The 19,426-nt window shown below is 35.4% G+C and overlaps 1 protein-coding gene across 26 annotated transcripts in view; it reads right to left on the bottom strand.

Moving 5' to 3' along the window:
• The window catches only part of ERBIN (erbb2 interacting protein), a 106,895-nt gene that overhangs the window by 57,094 nt on the left and 30,375 nt on the right, over positions 1-19,426 (bottom strand). For 21 of the 26 annotated variants that reach the window (XR_002828460.1, XR_002828463.1, XM_023751333.1 and 18 more), the window contains exons 2-6: positions 17,769-17,816; positions 14,842-15,039; positions 11,461-11,578; positions 3,520-3,598; positions 1,858-1,947 (exon numbers count right to left, since the gene is read on the bottom strand). Coding sequence is in view for 21 of the 26 variants with exons in the window: in XM_023751333.1 (XP_023607101.1) it covers positions 1,858-1,947; positions 3,520-3,598; positions 11,461-11,578; positions 14,842-15,030 (476 nt within the window). In the remaining 5 variants the exon portion in view is untranslated. Of the gene's footprint in view, positions 1-1,857; positions 1,948-2,692; positions 2,859-3,519; positions 3,599-6,147; positions 6,169-11,460; positions 11,579-14,841; positions 15,040-17,768; positions 17,817-19,426 lie in introns of those variants that run through there. The other 5 variants (XM_023751311.1, XM_023751317.1, XM_023751357.1 and 2 more) reach the window with 5 other exon arrangements.

The following is a 19,426-nucleotide window of genomic DNA, read 5'->3' on the forward strand; positions in this document are numbered from 1 at the left end:
AATGGAGGGGGAGAGGGGAGGATTAAGGAGACAGACACTGGGGAATGAAGGAAGAGAAGGGAGGAGGGAGAGGGTGAGGGAGAGGGGCTGTGGGAGATTCAAAGGGAGGGAGGGAAAGAAAGCAGGAAAGAGAAGGATGCTAAAATGGAGTGAGGCCAGGAAAATAGTTAAATAAAAAGAAGAAACAGAATGTGACAGTGAGGGGTGTTTAAAAGGAGGAGTTAGTAAGAAAATTAAGTACAAGGTGATTTTTAAAAAATGTAGTTGGATATCCCCTGAGGGCTCCCGGACTGTGAAAGGGCACAGGCTTGGCTGAGCTCCCCCATGCACAAATTTTGTGCACCGGGCCTCTAGTATAGGATAATTGACATTATCCTAGTTTCAGGTGTACAATGTAATGATTTCATCTTTGTATATATTGTAAAATGGTCACCACAATAAGTTTAGTTAATATTCATCACCACACATAGTCACAAATTCTTTTCTTGTGATGAGAACTTTTAAGATCTACTGTCATGCCCTGCTGGTGTACTCAGTGGTTAGAGCATCAGCCTGCAGACCAAAGGGTAGCCATTTGGATTCCCAGTTAAAGGCACATACCTGGACTGTGGTTCACCCCCTGGTCTGGTTGGGGTGCATGCAGGAGGCAACCGAGCCATTGATCAATGTGTCTCTCTCACATCAACGTTTCTCTCTCTCCCCTTCCCTCCCTCCCTTCCATTCTCTCTTAAAAAAAAAAATATCAAAGGGAAAAATATCCTCAGGTGAGGATTAACAACAAAAAAAGATCTACTCTATTCGCAATTTTCAAATATACAATACAGTAATTATTAAATATAGTCACCACACTGTATATTACACACCATGACTTATTTGTTAGTTACAATGTGCACAATACTGTATTAAAAATTAACTGAAAGTCTGTACCTTTTTATCACCTTCACCCACACATACCTACAGGAACCACCAATCTGTTATTTATATCTATAAGCTTGGAGGTTTAGGATTTTTTTTAAAGTTTCCACAAGTAAGTGAGATCATATATTTTTAATTTTAGACAAAAAAGATGACTCTAAAATTAACATGTAGTTGGATAGCAGTTTCTCTAGCAATTAATTTAAAAATTATAATAATCTGATACATAGTAGTGATGCATCTTTTCTTTTAAAAAATTACTCAGGGACTATAAAATGTTTAGATATTGGATGGGGGGAGGAAACAATGTGGTGGAAAACCGAGAAACACATTTTTTTCTCCAGAATTTTGAGATTCTAGTGGCGAAGACATAAACCACTAATCAGATTTTCAAATATGATAAATGCTAAGAATAAAGCATTACTTATCTCAAATATGAAGAAATAACCCCCAATTAAACTCTATTTTTGCATACTTTATTTTTTTAAATATATTTTTATGGATTTCAGAGACTAAGGGAGAGGGAGAGATAGAAAAATCAATGATGAGAGAGAATCATTGATTGGTTGCCTCCTATACGCCCCGTACTGGGGATCGAGCCTGCAACCCAGGAATATGCTCTGACCAGGAATCAAACTGTAGGTTCATAGGTTGATGCTCAACTACTGACCCACACTGGTCAGGCTATTTTTGCATATTTTAAAAAACAATTCAAGTTTCACATTACTTTTCATTTTCAATATTTCACTGCTTATTGCTAACTTGGAAAAAATAAATTCAAAGTCAAAGTAAGTTCTGAAGAAACTAAAAACCACAATGCTTAAAAATAATTACAAAAGAGCCTATGAAACTGTAATTAACTGTATTACTAAAGCAACTTGTAGTTTTATAAACTTTATAGGAGCTAACAAGACAAGGTTTTAGAAAAGAACTATAATTTACCTGCCAAAATTAGCTGGCAAGAACTCAAGAAAAGCATCATTCAGATATAACTGAGTTAGGTTTAACAGCTGAGAAAATCCATCGGGAAGCCTATACAAATATACCAGAATTTAAGTTAAATTCACATACACAATTTCAGTCTCTTATTAAAATCTAAGAATCTGTCTAACCAACTCATATTCTTAACAGATAATAGTCACCTCTTTACTTTTACAAGTGATCCTCAAATTGAAATTTGCCTTTTGTAATAACTTACCTGTTTCAATGCTTGTATCTGTATCTCTGTTAAAAGGTAGTGAGACAATATTTGTCTTTTAAGATAAAATCTGCACAAAATTGTCAGCTATGAATAAGCCACAATACACAGAATTTAAGACGTAATTATAACATCTGCAGGAACTCTTAAAATTCTCCTTGGCTAACATCAATCCAAAGGACTAGATAAGGAATTCTAAACCTTGACAGTATTGATGGTTGGGGCTCGATAATTCTTTGTTGTGAGGAAGCTGTCATCTGCACTGTTGGATATTCTGCACTGTTGAATATTTAGCTCTACCCACTAGAAACCAGGAGTGGCACCGCCCAGTACCACAGGCTGTGAAAACCCAAAATGTCTCCAGAATTTACCAAATAAATCTTTAGAGAAAAATCATCCCCATTGGAGAACTACCAGTTTAGATTATTTTCAGTTTCAACATTAAGTCCCAAAATAATCAAATATTCTATAATTTTATAAAAAGCAGAAAAAAGAAATAATATAAAAAGCTCCATGACATTTTAAAGCCCTATAAGAACCTATAAGTATTAGCTTTAACTTGTATTCCCTCTGACTTACAAAAGAAATCACAGATCTAGAACTTGATGCTAGAGCAGTATTTTCAGATGAGGATAAAACAATCTTTACATGTTTGTCCTGGATTTTATCAAGTACAAAACTTTCTTGCAGTAGACTCATCAGTCTTTGACTCATCTTCCTTCTCTCCTAGGTCACATTCCTCCATCTTCCACAGCAAGTAAAGAAATGGTATTTTCAGAAACACTCATTAAGTACATTACTATACTATGTGAAAGCTGGTTTCAACTTTCAACTTAGCAATCCTAGCACATGTTTCATTTCACTCTTCTCGTCTTTTGCTTCACCACTCCATTTTTATAAAATTTAACAGCGTTGGCACCAGTGTTTAGCCATTACCATATATATTACCAAAGAATATATATGACCTCTGGTATATGATTTTTCCATTTTTTGTTGTTTTTCCCTCCTTGACCTTTCAGCTTACTACTTTCAAAAGTCTGAGTGTGCCACACATTTGATTTGCAGGTGAAGACATTCTTATCTTGTGCCAGCAACAATGAGCGAGGAGACCTGAATTCTAGTCGCATTTCGGACATTAACTATCTGTAAAATCTGGAGCAAAACACTTGCATTATCTGTTTGGATGTCAAATTTACCTTTGCAAAATATGGGACTAGAAAGATTATTTAAAAGATTCCATTTTAATCTAAGACAAATTTTTTATAGATTTAAGATTAATACTAAAAGTTCATTTCAATATAGAAAGTAATATCCTATTACTATTTCATAGTTGTATATTCAACTACTATTCATATTTTGATAGTAATTTACAAAAGTAACTTATAATTCAACAGAGAAGAACTTACTTGGAAATAGGGTTTACACTGGCCTCCACAATTGTTAAAACTTTACAATTTTTTATATTTTCTGGAAACTCTTGTATTCCTAAAAAATTAACAAATAATTAATGATCAAATTAAAAGAATCTATACATGAAACCAGTCTAAACAATTTTTAAGTTCCAGGTAAATTCCCATAGCAGAAAGATTTAAGCATGATTTTCAACCTTTATCAACTTATAGCACACATGTACTAATTACTAAAATTCTGTAGCACACACAAAAACAATGTTTCTTGCTGATCTGACAAAAAATAGGTATAATTTTGATTTACTCACACCAGGTGGCTATTGTTGTGTTGACTGTTGTCATTTTTTTATTTGACATCCAAGGGAAAAGAGGTCAGTGCTCTTGACTAGTCAGGTATTGCTCGTTTTAAAAATTCTTGTGGCACACAATTTTAAAATCGCTTATCTAAGCTATTCTTTCTAGTTTCTCTGCCTTATAATTCTTGGCTTTTTATTCAGTGTTCCCATACAGGAAGAATTAATAACTACATAGTGTTCAGTTCTTTTATTTCACCTCCCCACAAGCTTTCTCCATCTACCACTTTGATATGTTTTAATCATCATTCTCATTAGTCTTCTCAAGAAGATAGGCCATTTGAATGCAATAGATAATCGCTTTAACACCAATTGCTATTTGCAAGGGCTTGGGATAGCAGCTTGGCAAACTTTTTATTGCTTTAAAATGGTAACAATAAAGCAAAACTTTATAGAGACAAAAGGGAAAAGCAAATTACTAGTAAGACTCATAAATTAATACTCCAGTTTAATCATAGAATGCAAAAGATAATAAAAATGAATTCCGTAAGAAATGATGATGAATAATATTACCTTGAATTTATATACTTCCTATACACAGACTGGTCCAAAATGTGGTTAGCAGTCTCATGAGGCAGGCAGGGAAATGGTAATATTGATAATATAATATATAGACTGAGAATTAGATTACTTCCCTAATATAATGGAAACAATAAACTGAGAAGCAATGATTAGAGTCCAAGTCTTATTCATAGAAAAGTGTTTTAATCACTAAACCACACTACCTGGCCAGTTGAAAAATACTGGACTATGCAAAAGATTAGAAGCTAAGAAAATCAAAAAGCAAAGATCTTAAAACAATTGCCTTTAAATAAATTCAGCTTGTGGAAACACAGATCAAGTATGCCACAATGTTTCCTGCCTTCTTCCAAGCAGGGCATACAGCTAATGAATATGAAAACAGTATCCAGCATATTGAAATATACTCGAATATTAATTAGATTGAACTGATACGAACAGCTAAAATGAGAAAACACAAGAGCTTAGATATAACATTACAATATCTTATTTAAGATTTAACATGATTAGATGTTATAATACAGAAAAAATTTAGGGGTAATTCAATTTTCTCACTCAGAATGTAAGGTGAAACTCTCATCCACCTCTAAATCAGTGGTCATCTGAATCCTAAAAATTTAAATAATTTCAAAATCTGATGAATAATACTTTCATTTACTAACTTTTTTCTTTTTTACTATGATAATACTTGGAATACAGTAGCACTTGTTATGTGCTGGTTTATTATTTATATTGGGCTATCCTATTCTATCCCTCACTAATTTTGCATAGAGCCCTCCTTGTGTTTACTATTTTTTCATTAGCAATTATTTCTTGACCACCTACTATGTGCCAGTATTCTAGAAGCCGGGAAAACATTGTACCTGAACGATAGTCCGATTCAATAATTCCTCCTATGCTTCTAAACCTTTCTTGATATTGCTAGTTCTAGAATATTCTGGGGTACTACTTCTTGTTGTATATTCTTTTTTTTTTTTAAGTTTAAATCTCTTCTCTTTATTCATTTTTAATTTTTAAAATACTTTAATTGAATTCATTGGGGTTACATTGGTTAATAAAATGATATAGGTTTCAGGGATACAATTCTATAATACATCATCTGCATATTGTATTGTGTGTTCACCACTTGAAGTGTTACGTATTATTCTAATTCCTTGTTTCACTTATCTATTTACCATGCTACAGAGCTTGTGATTATTACAGGGCTCCACAATTAGACTCATTTTCTTTCAAGCTGGGTAGGGACTTTCTATTAATTTATGTACATGAATGCTAATTGATAATCATTCATTTAAATACATGGAGTAGAGACAGAGAATTATTTAGTAAATGTCATCTGAATGAAAAGAAAAATGAGTCCATAATAGCTTCCTTCCACTGTATGCTACAAAGCTCCCTTTGGCTTTTAGGACTATCCTAGGAACCTGCCTCCTAATTCTGTTTTACAGGGAATAAATGCACTTTTAATACAAATAACTAACTTTATTTTTATTTTATATTTTTCCTTCTTATCTCTCCTGAATCATTGATAGTGCCACTCTCACCCAGAAAACTGGCAATAAAAACTCTCTCCTTGACCAACTTTTAGTCAGGCTCCTCTGAGCACTCTTTTTTTTTTAATTCCCATCCCACCAGCTCCTCCCGCTTGGCAACCATCAACTTTTCTCTATATCTATGAGTCTGTTTCTGTTTTGTTTATGCATTTGTTTTGTGTTTTGTTTTTTTTTAAGATTCCACATGTAAGTTAGTTTACATGGTATTTGTCTTTCTGTGTCTGACTTATTTCACTTAGCATATCTTCTAGGTCCATCCATATTGTTGCAAATGGCAAGATTTCATTCTTTTTTATTGCTAAACAAATCTTTAAAGAAAAAGAAGGATATCATAAATGAATTCAATCAAATAATTATATTAAAATTTTAAATTTAAAACACTATAATAGAAAAAATTTAACTGAAAAGTTAAATGATTCATTTTTAAAAGGTTAAAATAATTACTTTAAGTGTAAATTGACCAAGTATCCCATTGAAAAAACGTGGGGTGACTGAACATGCTGCCTACATGATACTCCAGACTGAAAGACACATAAAGACTGAAAGTAAAAGGATGGAAAAAGATGTCATGAAAATGGGAACAACAACAAAAAAAGAAACAAAAAAAAGAAACTGTATAGCAATATTAAATCAGACAAATAGACTTGAAAACAAAGGCTATAACAATAGACAAAGGAGGATCCAGCACTTCTACTTCTAGGTGCTTATCTGAAGAAAACAAAACACTAATTTTAAAAGATATATGCACCCTTATGTTCACTGCAGCATTACTTACAATAGCCAAGATATGGAAGCAACCTAGGTGTTCATCAATAGATGAATGGATAAAGAAGTGGATGTGTGTGTGTACACAACATCTGTACATACACATACACATTCACATACAAAGAAATAATACTCCATCATGAAAAAGAATGAAATCTTGCCATTTGCGACAACAGGGATAGACCTAGAGGGTATAAAGCTAAGTTAAATAAATCAGAGAAAGACAAATTCTGTATTATTTCACTTATATGAGGAATCTAAAAGACTAAAATGAATAAGCAAAACAGACAGACTCATAGATACAGAAAAACTGACAGTTGCTAGAGGGTTGGGTGATGGCAGTATGGGCGTAAAGGTGAAGGGGATTAAGAGGACAAACTTAGAGTTATAACATAAATAAGTCATGGGGATGTAAAGTACAACATAGGGAATACAGTCAATAATATCATAACTTTGTACAGTAACAGACGGATAGTGAGCTTTTTGTGGTGATCACATTGTAAGGTGTGTAAATGTGAAATCTCACTGTTATATACCTGAAACTAATATGATATTGTATGTCAACTATGCTTTAATTGAAAATAACTTCACATTCCAAAATAAAAATTAGACATGAAAAATAAATAAATCATAAAAAGGGTTTTTAAAAAGTATGTTGTTTTCAATCTGTGGCTCGGAATCCCCATATGCAGAGGGCCACTTAACTTATACACACATTTTTGACTGTAAGGTTGGTCGTGGCCCCTAGGCCCCATAACCCCCACATTGTTTAACCGTTTGAGTCCCAAGCAGCGCGATCGCGCTGCTGAGATTTTATGTCGAGAAAACATACGACTCGTTTGAGTCCCAGGGGTATTGAAAAAACACTGTCGAAGAATCCCAAACAGCGCAACCACGCTTTCTCTAAATGAGTACAAAAAGACCCAAACAGCGTGATAGCGCTTGTTTTATTTTATGTCGAGAAATACCAAGCAGCGCGATCGCATGCTTGGGACTCAAACGGTTAAGGGTCAATTGAATTAGCCTTAAAACTAAAATGTATTGGTTATTGACAACTGAAACGCAATAGGGTACTAATCACTGTAACCTGAACCTAAACCTACAATGAATATAAACACATTCTAAATCCTTATAGAGGAAGTGTTAATTTAACCATTTTCCTATGAAATACACAATTTCATTGTTTGATATTAAACAATGAAATAATTAGGATTTAGTAAATGAAGACATGTAATAAATTTATATATTTATTTTAAAGTAACTTTTGCTTTTTAATGGAGATGGGTAGACATAATGATTAATTCATTTGCCAAAATTAACTGTTAATTCTGAAAACAGGAAGACTTTTAATCTCTCCTAAAGTGGTTTTCATAATAAGACCTGAAATTTAGGAAAACTGACATATAGAATAACTGCTGGATATTCAAATCATCAAGACAAAGGGCTCTGAGCTCCAGTTCCGGGCGAGTCTCTAGGGACCCAGACTCATACAGGAGAAGCGGGACTGTCTGGCATCGCTCAGAACCCTAGGGCAGCTTTCTCTCCGTGGGGCTTGCAGCGATTACTGGGACACTGAGAAGCAGAGCCTCTGAGGGCAAGACTGAGAGCAGCCATAATTGCTAACCCCGCCCTGTTGATCCCATGGGACCTGCTCCGCCCAAGCCCTGCAGGGAGACTTTTGCTGGATAGCCTCAGGCAAAGGCTAGATTAGCACCTCCCTAGAGACCCAGGAGCCGGGAAGCCCAGAGGTCAGAGTGGGACCATCCAGTTTGCAGCTCCGTGGAACCATAAAAGACACACTCAGGGGGCAGACTCAGTGAGCACCAAAGCCCCATCGAAGCAAGTCTAGCCCCAGAGGGGTGTCTCCAGCACAGAAGTTCTCCCACTGCAGACACAGCTGATTCTCACAGCCAATTGGCCTGGAGGTCAATTCCTCACAGTGATAACTACAACAATCAAGGCTTAACTACAACAAGACTGTGCACAAAGCCCACAAGGGGGTGCACCAAGAGTGTCTACCTCAGGTAATTGGGACACTTAGTACAGAAAGGCACTCTATCGACACAGCGAAGCATAACAAATGCCGAGACAAAGAAACAGGACACAAACGACAGAATTGGGGGAAAGCAAACTGTTGGATATAGAGTTCAAAATCACACTTTTAAGGTCTTTAAAGAACTGTCTAGAAGCCGCCGATAAATTTAATAAGGCCCTCGAAAAGACTGGTGAGACTGTAGTGAGATCTTCAAGAAGACTGGTGAGACTGCCGATAAATGTAGTGAGATCCTCAAGAAATCTAATGAGACCCTCCATGTTGTGATAAAGGACCAACTAGAAATTAAGCATACACTGACTGAAATAAAGAACATTATACAGACTCCCAACAGCAGACCAGAGGATCGCAAGAATCAAGTCAAAGATTTGAAATACGAAGAAGCAAAAAAACACCCAACCGGAAAAGCAAAATGAAAAAAGAATCCAAAAATACGAAGATAGTGTAAGGAGCCTCTGGGACAGCTTCAAGCGTACCAACATCCGAATTATAGGGGTGCCAGAAGAAGAGAGAGAGCAAGATATTGAAAACCTATTTGAAGAAATAATGACAGAAAACTTCCCCTACCTGGTGAAAGGAATAGACTTCCAAGTCCAGGAAGCACAGAGAACCCCAAACAAAAGGAACCCAAAGAGGACCACACCAAGACACATCATAATTAAAATGCCAAGAGCAAAAGACAAAGAGAGAATCCTAAAAGCAGCAAGAGAAAGAAAATCAGTTACCTACAAGGGAGTACCCATACGACTGTCAGCTGATTTCTCAACAGAAACTTTGCAGGCCAGAAGGGAGTGGCAAGAAATATTCAAAAGTGATGAATACCAAGAACCTACAACCAAAGACTACTTTATACAGCAAAGCTATCTTTCAGAAGTGAAGGCCAGATAAAGAGCTTCACAGATAAGAAAAAGCTAAAGGAGTTCATCACCACCAAACCAGTATTATATGAAATGCTGAAAGGTATCCTTTAAGAAGAGGAAGAAGAAGAAAAAGGTAAAGATACAAATTATGAACAACAAATACACACCTATCAACAAGTGAATCTAAAAATCAAGTGAATAAATAATCTGATGAACAGTATGAACTGGTGATTGTAATAGAATCAGGGACATACAATGGGAATGGACTGACTATTCTTGGGGGGGGGAAGGGGTGTGGGGGTGAGTGAAGAGATTAGACAATAATCGTGCACCTATGGATGAGGACAGTGGGTGGGGAGTGAGGGCGGAGGGTGGGGTGGGAACTGGGTGGAGGGGAGTTATGGTGGGAAAAAAGAGTAACTAATGTAATAATCTGAACAATAAAGATTTAATTAAAAAAAAAAAAAAGAATTACTTAAATACTAGAGGCCCAGTGCATGACATTCGTGCACTGGAGGGAGGAGGGGTCCTTCAACAGGCCTGCACCCTCTCACAGTCCGGGACCCCTCAGGAGATGTCCAGCACTTGGACAACCCCCGAGGGGTCCTTAGCGCTGCTGCAGAGACGGGAGAGGCTCCCGCCACTGCCGCTGCACTAGCCAGCCATGAGCCCAGCTTCTGGCTGAGCTGCACTCCCCCTGTGGGAGTACACTGACCACCAGGGGGCAGCTCCTGTGTTGAGCGTTTGCCCCCTGGTGGTCAGTGCTCATCATAGCAACTGGTTGTTCTGCTGTTCGGTCGATTTGCATATTAGCCTTTTATTATATAGGATGACTGAGTATTAAGTGTTCATTGAAGTCTTCTATCTTTGGGCAGAGCATTTAGAATTTATCCTTGTTACTTTTCCTTTTTTTCATAAATTATAAAATAAATACATGCTCATTCTAAAATTTGCAAGTGTCTACTTTTCTCTCACTCCAAGATAAGCACTTAACATTTTGGAATATATCTTCCACTCTCTTCAATGTATACTAAACTAAAGATGACTATACATCCCAGGAGAACAGTGACCATGTCTTTTTTATATCTCATCATTAATTGCATTTCCAGCTCCTAATAAAGTATTTGGTACAGAGTGGTCTCTCAATAAATTAAATAATTTGTTCATGTTCAATTCATATATAATGTTGCACAATTTTTTTCCTTTACACTAAATCTTTCATGTCAGTAATGATGGAGCTACATGACCTCCATTCTTATGGATATATGAAACTGTGTAATCAACAATAGACACAGTTACTAGTTACTCATCATTACAAACAACAGGGCAATGTATATAAATAAATATATAAACTTAAGGATATATGAATATGTACATACATGTATCCCAGCATTTAAATTAAAAGGACATTTTAATTTTTTTATACTTTTAAAAAAATGTATTTTATTGATTTTAGAGAGGAAGGGAGAGTGAGAGAGAGATAGAAACATCAATGATGAAAAGAATCACTGATTGGCTGCCTCCTGCACACTCGCCAGTGGGAATCAAGCCCACAACCCGGGCATGTGCCTCCTGGTTCATAGGTCAATGTTCAACCACTGTGCCATGCTGGCTGGGCTCATATTTTTTATACTTATTCTCTACTTTGCTTTAAGCTCTCATAGGTCACTTATATAAATTTTATATAAAAGAAAACTAAAGTAATACATTACAATGACTTTTTAATTTTATATTTTTATTTGTTAAAACACAACAGAAATCTTAATATAACATGCTCCCAAGTAAAAAAACCTGGGGGGGGGGGGAATCTGGGGGGGGGGGGGGGGAAAACTTACCATTCTTGCTGACATCCAGTTCCCTGAGATTAATGAGATTTGCAATAGATGCTGGTAATGTTGTTAAATCATTGTCTGGCAAACTCAGTTTGTGTAGAGATTGACAGTTAAAAAGTTGCTATTAAAACAAGGGAAGAAAAGACTTTGATCATTTCTTAAGTTTCCTTAATTTTTCATTTATTAACCTTTATACAAATAAACAGTATTATTAAAAGTGAATCAGTTATACCTACACAAATACCAAGAAAGATATCATTGTTTTATGCTCTTATGAATCTGAACACAATCAACCTACTCAGAATGATTTATATCCTCATACTTCTACGTTGAGCAAATGCACTAAGTGAGAATAAGTACATGGTTGTATTCTCTATAGAGGTAGTAAAAAATAAGTGGCCATAAAATATTGTAAATTTTGGGGCTTATATTTCAAGCACCCTTATTCCAAAATGAAAGTTTACATAAATTAAATTTAAGTAAGTACAATCGACTTAAAATTTATTCAAAATATAGAATTCTGGTATGGGAGGACAAAGTAAGTATGGGAGCAAATATATTGTTATGCTAAAGTCACAGTAATTAAATGTGACCTAAAAATATATTTACCAACAGCAATAGGTAAGTGGGCCACTTCTAAGTCCCATACAAAAAAAAAATCCTGTATGGCGCACAGAAGATTTTTAGGGCAGTGCAAATACTCTGTATGACACCATAATAATGGATAAATGTCATTCATTATACATTTGTCCAAACCCACAAAATGTATAACATTAAGAGTGAAACCTAATGTAAACTATGGACTTTAGGTGATTATGATTTTTCAAAGTAGACTCGTCAATTGTAACAAATGTACCATTTTGGTGGGAGATGTTGATAATGGTGGAGGCATGTGTGAGGATAGAGTAGGTATATGGAAAATCTGTATATCTTCCTGTTAATATTGATGTGACTCTAAAACTTTTATAACAAAGTAAAGTCTTTTAGAAAAACAAACAAAAAAAAACTGTTGTCAGAATGGCATTATGAATAAACCCTATTTAAGGAGGGCATGCTTTCAAAAATGAAAAATGGTTAGGTTTAAGTTATTCAGCTATTTGCACTATCATAACAAGTTTCTCTCTTTTCAACAATCCCTAGATTGATACCCCACTGGTGGTGAAGAAAGAAATAAACTAATCTTAGTCTTCCACATTCTCTAGGAGAACTAGCTAAGAAAGATAATTATTTGCTGGAGAACAACATGGAAAAAGTACATTACACAGCACTTGATCACAACATAGGGAAATAATTGATAAACATGCAACCCACAACCTTTTTTAAAAAAAAAATGTTTTATTGATTTCAGAGAGGAAGGTAGAGGGAGAGAGAGAAACATCAATGATGAGAGAAAATAATCGATCAGCTAACTCCTGCACACCCCACACTGGGGATTGAGCCGGCAACCCTGCCATGTGCCCTGACCGGAACCCAACTGCCTGGTTCATGGGTTGACGCTCAACCACTGAGCCACACCAGCTGGGCAAACCACAACCTTTAATATTTTATCCATAGCCATATGTGGATTTCTTTATAAGACAACCTAGAACAGCACTGGATTTTAAAATGTTGTTTACTAACGGCCACTGAAATACAACCCTTTTTCAAAACTGCCATCTAGCACGTATTCACACAGACACACAAATCTACAACAAATTTTTCATGTAACAATGGATATATATATAACACACTCTATTTTCTATTCCATTAAAGTTAGCATTGCAGAATGCCTGATTAAATTAGGATTTCAGGTAAACAATAACTTTTTAGTAAAAGTATGTCCTATATATTGCATAAGACACACTTATACTGAAAAATTATTTATTATTTATCTGAAAATTGTTTAACTGGGTGTGCTATATTTTTATTTTCTAAATTTGCCAGTCAAAATCATAGCTTATTATTTGGAAAGGCACACGTATTAAATTGACTTTTAAGCCATTCATGTGTCTACCCACAGTTAGAAAAATACTGCTGTTTGGGTGGTAAATGGTTCTAACAATTAAATTAAAGCTACTGCACCTTTTCCATTTAAAAAAGAAGTAGAAATTGAGTAGAGAATAAAGAGGGATTAAGATTTAAGGGAAAAAGTAGTCACAAAAAATTTTAATCAAGTAGATAAGATGAGATGTTTCATGGCAGCAATCCAACTTTCTCCTTCTAGTTGTTTCTACATTTCAGAAATATTAAGTCCTCCAAAACCTTTCCAAACAAACCGAAATGAGGTAAACGGAATGCTACCTCTAAGAAGCTGTTTAACAACTAAATTAAAATGTACTAAACAAAAAACGCCAATTTATCCCCAATGATAATAATGTAGGATCAACGTTTTATAAAACTAGAAAAGGAAAATTAATTTCAATTCTTTGTCTAATTAAATCTACTGGCTGCAGAAATTGTGTAGTCTTATTATCTACCTTAGTGGCTATAACAAAACTGGAATTAAATACAAAATGTTAAGTTATTTACACAACTACTCAAGCAGTTAACATGAAGAGACAGAGGTTAAAAATTCTATTTTAGCCCTAACTGGTTTGGCTCAGTGGGTAGAGCGTCGGCCTGCGGACTGAAAGGTCCCAGGTTCGATTCCGGTCAAGGGCATGTACCTTGGTTGCGGTCACATCCCCAGTTGTGGGTGTGCAGGAGGCAGCTGATCGATGTTTCTCTCTCATCGATGTTTCTGACTCTCTATCCCTCTCCCCTTCCTCTCTGTAAAAATCAATAAAATATATTTAAAAAAAAAATTCTATTTTAAAAATAGTTGAGCCTGGCTGGACTGGCTCAGTTGGTTGAGTATCATCCGGTGCATCAAAAGGTTGCTGGTTCGATTCCTGGTCAGGGCACATATCTAGGTTGCAGGTTTGATCCCTAGTTGGGGAGCATATGGAAGGCAAGTGATCAGTGTTTCTCTCTCACATACATACATCTGTCTGTCGGTCTGTCCATCCACCCATCCATCCATCCATCCATCCATCATCTAGCTACCTATCTACCTCTCCCTTCCTCTCTCTAAGTATGTCCTTGGCTGAGGAATATATATATATATATATATATATATATATATATATGGTGCGGCATACCCTAAGATAAAATTAAACCAAAAAAAGTGGAAACAGTGCACACAAATACAGGGTGTCCCAAAAAAAACCGTATACATACTTCAACAGCTGAGAGCTCAATTTTGAAAATGAAATGTATTTTAATAAACACTGCCTTTATAATTATTGTGTGCATATATTTTTAGGCGATACCTTATACATCTGCAGCATTAAGGCAACATTGGGAATATCATATTTCTAGGTATAAAAATAACAAGGCAATTCTTTAAAGACAGTATTAACATACCTTTGGAAGCTCTTCAATCTGATTAGCATCTAAATAGAGCTCCTCCAAAGTTTTTTCAAAAGTAAAAATCTCTTTGGGAACCTGTTCCAAACTGCAATGAGAATAATCAAGAGTAGTGACAGTCTCCTCTTCCCCTCGTAAGCATCGGCAGGGTACCAACCGCACAAACAAACTTCGTTTTGTAGTCATTTTTAGACACTGCAATATTCAAACAATAAATTTAGTTAAAACATACATATTAACAAAATAAATAAAAGGAAAAAACATACATATTAAAACAATTTTTCAAAACAAATTATGCATTTATCACAATTTATATATCACAGATAAATACCTCACCTACACGCAATGAAGTGCATTTAACATTGCCGTACTATAAAATTTATATATATTACATTCCAAATTAAATTCAAGCACTTCTGGCCCTGGCCACATAGCTCAATTGGTTGCAGCGGTTCTCAACCTGTGAGTCACGAACAATGAAAATACATCCTGCATATCAGATATTTACATTACGATTCATAACAGTAGCAAAATTACAGTTATGAAGTAGCAACGAAAATAATTTTATGGTTGGGGGTAACCACAACATGAAGAATTGTATTAAAGGGTCGCGGCACTGGGTTAAAGCATCATCCCAATATTCCAAGGTTTCAGGTTCGATGTCTGGTCAAGGCACATACGAAGCAACCAATGAATGCATAAATAAGTGGAACAACAAACCCATGTCTGTCTGTCTGTCTCTCTTTCTCCCTCTCTCCACTCCCCATTTCTTTCTCTCTCTCTTAAAAAAAATACACAATAAAACTAAGTTTTAACAGTTTCATTGGGTCTTTGTTTCTATATGAAGGCTCACATGTCATTTAAAACTTATCTATAATAATAAAAGCAAAATATGCTAATTAGACTGGAGGGTCGAACAGCAGAACAACCATCCGGACTACCTTCTGGACGAAGCCGAGGCTGGGAGGGCCGAGGCAGCTGGGGCTGCGAGGGCCAAGCCCCTTGTACCAATTTCATGCATCGGGCCTCTAGTATTAAATAAACGTGTATGCTTTTCTCCTGTTAATCTGTCTTTGTTAGTTTAATTTTCAGATGCAGCCAGGGACCCAGAGACCGTTAAGGAAAATTTTTTCTTCCCTTACACTATGATATCAAACATCAAATGTTTCTATAAAATCTTTGTCTCATGGGGATCATGACTATAATTAATAATACTGTACTGCATATTTAAAAGTTGCTAAGAGAATAGATCTTAAAAGTTCTCACTGCAAGAAAAAGAATTTGTAACTATGTGTGATGATGGATGTTAACTTTATTGTGGTGATCATTTGGCAATATATACAAAATATCAAATCATTCACGGTGTACACCTAAAATTAATATAATGTCAATCATACTGAATAAAAACAGTAATAAAAATCTTGTCAACAAATATTCAGTAAAGTTTACTGAATGCTTATTAACAATACATGTTTATATGAAGAGGGTTACTGATAAGAATACGCAATTTTATTGATCTAGTAAAAATTTAATTGCGAAAGGTGAATATAGTTTGTACTTATGTGTTTGTAAGATTAAAAAGATTCCAAAAAATAAAAACAAAATGTTTTGTTCAAGAGATGCTAAGACTAACTGATAATGAATCAGGGGGTAAAAACAATGGAAAAGCATCTCATCTCTGCCCAATATGGTAACCACTAGACCATGTGGCATTTTAATCTTAAAATTCAAGTTAAACCAAATACAATTTAAAATCTAGTTTCTTGGTTGCACTAAGCACATTTTAAATGCTCAGTAGCCACATGTGGCTATGGCTATTATACGGAATAAGAGAAGATACAGAACATTTCTATCACTGAAGTTCTATGGAACAACTACGGTGAGATGTCTCTATTATTCTGGTTCATCATATTATAACTACTTTGCTTATATTTACATAATATGATAGTAGCCAAGAACTTGAAAGATATGGCCTAAAAGTCCATTTTCCAGAAATCATAACAGATTTGTGAGTATAATTTCTGAGAATAAAGGACATGGAATGTTATTAAATATATGTGATTTTAAAAAGTTGTTTTAGATATTATCTGTGTAGGTCACTTGAGATATATGGCAATTTATAGGGCAGAGTAATTGTTTTTTTTATTGCATTTATTGGGGTGACACTGGTTAACAAAATTATGCAGGTTTCAGGTGTATAAGTCTACAATACATCATCTGTACACTGTATTGTGTGTTCACCACCCCAACTCAAGTCTCAGTCTACCACTATTTGTTCCCCCTCAAAGTAATAGTTAACGAAGGTAAAACAACTTCCAAGATTTTTCTATATTGGAAATCATGAATAGATCATGTCGCAGACAGATGTTCAGAAACTGCAGAGGTCAGAAGAGACAATTAAGTCAGAAAAGGAATTAGATGCATAGCTCTAGGAAGCTACAAAAAGAGTTTATATCTCAAATGAAAACTTTCTGTGAACAGAGGCTATGAAGAGAACAGTTTAGACTTCAGATTAAATACAGTGGGCCTTGAGCCAATACAAAAATGGACCCAATTCAGCAGACTAAACACTGCTGATTGAAAATGAAGGAACTTCAATTATTGAGGGGAGAGGAGGAAATAAGTGAGTGACAACACCCAAAGAGATCCTCCCTTACACAATATTGTAAGAAAGCAAACCAAAGGGAGAAAGCCTCACTTAGTCTGAACAGGAAGAGATCAACATGGAGACTACTAATTAGAATTTTAGTGTTGTGACAAGCAAGAGTCACTTCATAAATCAGACAACACGGTAGATGAAAAAAATTTTCTAATCAAATGGAGAAAGAGGAGTGAGCCAAGAAAAAAAGGCATAATAATCAGCCAAACACTTCCTTTTTCTCCCCCCAAAATACTTTGTAACAATAAAAATTAAAGCCACTTACCACTTGGCTGAATTTATCTCCCTGCTGTTTCTTAACTGAGCCAACATTCTATGAAAACAAACAAAATTAACACAAAAATTAGATTTTTATGACTCTAAGGAACATCTCTTCTAATTTCTTATTTACCTCAAAATGTAAATTAAAATTCTCAAAAATTCACCAGTGTAAACTGATACATGCAAACTTGCTAACTTCTAAATAAATGGCTAACTTCTCAGTCAGTCATTGGATTATTCTTAATTCATTTGTATGCTATCTAGAGCCCTGCTCTATATCAAATAACAAATATCTCTCAATCTACCATTAAAATCCCATTTATCTGAACTTACTGAGAAATGATCAAGTTTTTACAAGCAAATAAATGCTAATCACCAATTATATAGAAATTGAGTAGTTTTTGATAGTTTTATGTGGCAGAAGCTATTAATTGCTTATCAGATTCTATTTCTCCTTTCCAGAATTTTTCCTCTCTCAGGCTGGTAATGGACTCCACTAAATACCCACTTTTAAGCTTTCTAAGGCTGGAAAGGCAATGAATGGATAACAGTTAAAACCAATGACATATACTCAGAAATCTGCTTTGGGGGTGGAATGAGGAGGGTTGATTCTAAAAAAAATTTTTTAATGTGCTGTCCATATCCAGGACTAGATGTGAATGTAATGTCTACTACTCAACAATCATCCTAGAACAGCTGTGGGCAAACTACAGCCCCGCGGGCCGGATCCGGCCCGTTTGAAATGAATAAAACTAAAAAAAAAAAAGACTGTACCCTTTTATGTAATGATGTTTACTTTGAATTTATATTAGTTCACACAAACACTCCATCCATCCTTTTGTTCCGGCCCTCCGGTCCAGTTTAAGAACCCATTGTGGCCCTCGAGTCAAAAAGTTTGCCCACCCCTGTCCTAGAACCATAAAAGTCAGCAAGCAAGAGAATTAACACCAAATCAATAAGGCTGACAGTGTAGAAGCACAAAACCAGCTGTGGGGTCTCTAATAGCATTGCTGTTAAAATTAGCTGAAGCAATGCTAACTACTATCTAATTCTGGATTTCTTAGTTTGTAAGATAACTAAATTTTTATTTGCTTAAACCATTGCTAAATTTTCTATACCTGTAACCAACATATATTCCAAAGTGAGATAACCTGAAACCCAAAACAATCCCATTAATAAAAAGCATATACATCATAGTCTCTTTCTTAAAAATTCAGTGATATTAATAAATGTGTTTTGAAGTTTTACAGAATCACTGTAATGTAACAGGCTATTTGTCTCTATGCTAAGTAGTTTAGGACTACTGAGTTGTTTAATCTTCTCCACAAATTCTACATATAGTACATGCCACAAACAATACCTTTGTATGTAGCAAGCAAAGGATGGCCACTAAATTTGTCATTCTACAGCCCTAACCGGTTTGGCTCAGTGGATAGAGCATCAGCCTTCGGACTCAAGGGTCCCAGGTTCGATTCCGGGCATATACCTTGGCTGCGGGCACATCCCCAGTAGGGGGTGTGCAGGAGGCAGCTGATTGATGTTTCTCTCTCATCGATGTTTCTAACTCTCTATCCCTCTCCCTTCCTCTCTGTAAAAAATCAATAAAATATATTTTTTAAAAATTTGTCATTCTACATATTCCCACATATGTGATAGCCTGGT

The sequence above is a fragment of the Myotis lucifugus genome, unplaced genomic scaffold (genome assembly GCF_000147115.1).
Source record: "Myotis lucifugus unplaced genomic scaffold, Myoluc2.0 scaffold_0, whole genome shotgun sequence".
NCBI lineage: Eukaryota > Metazoa > Chordata > Mammalia > Chiroptera > Vespertilionidae > Myotis > Myotis lucifugus.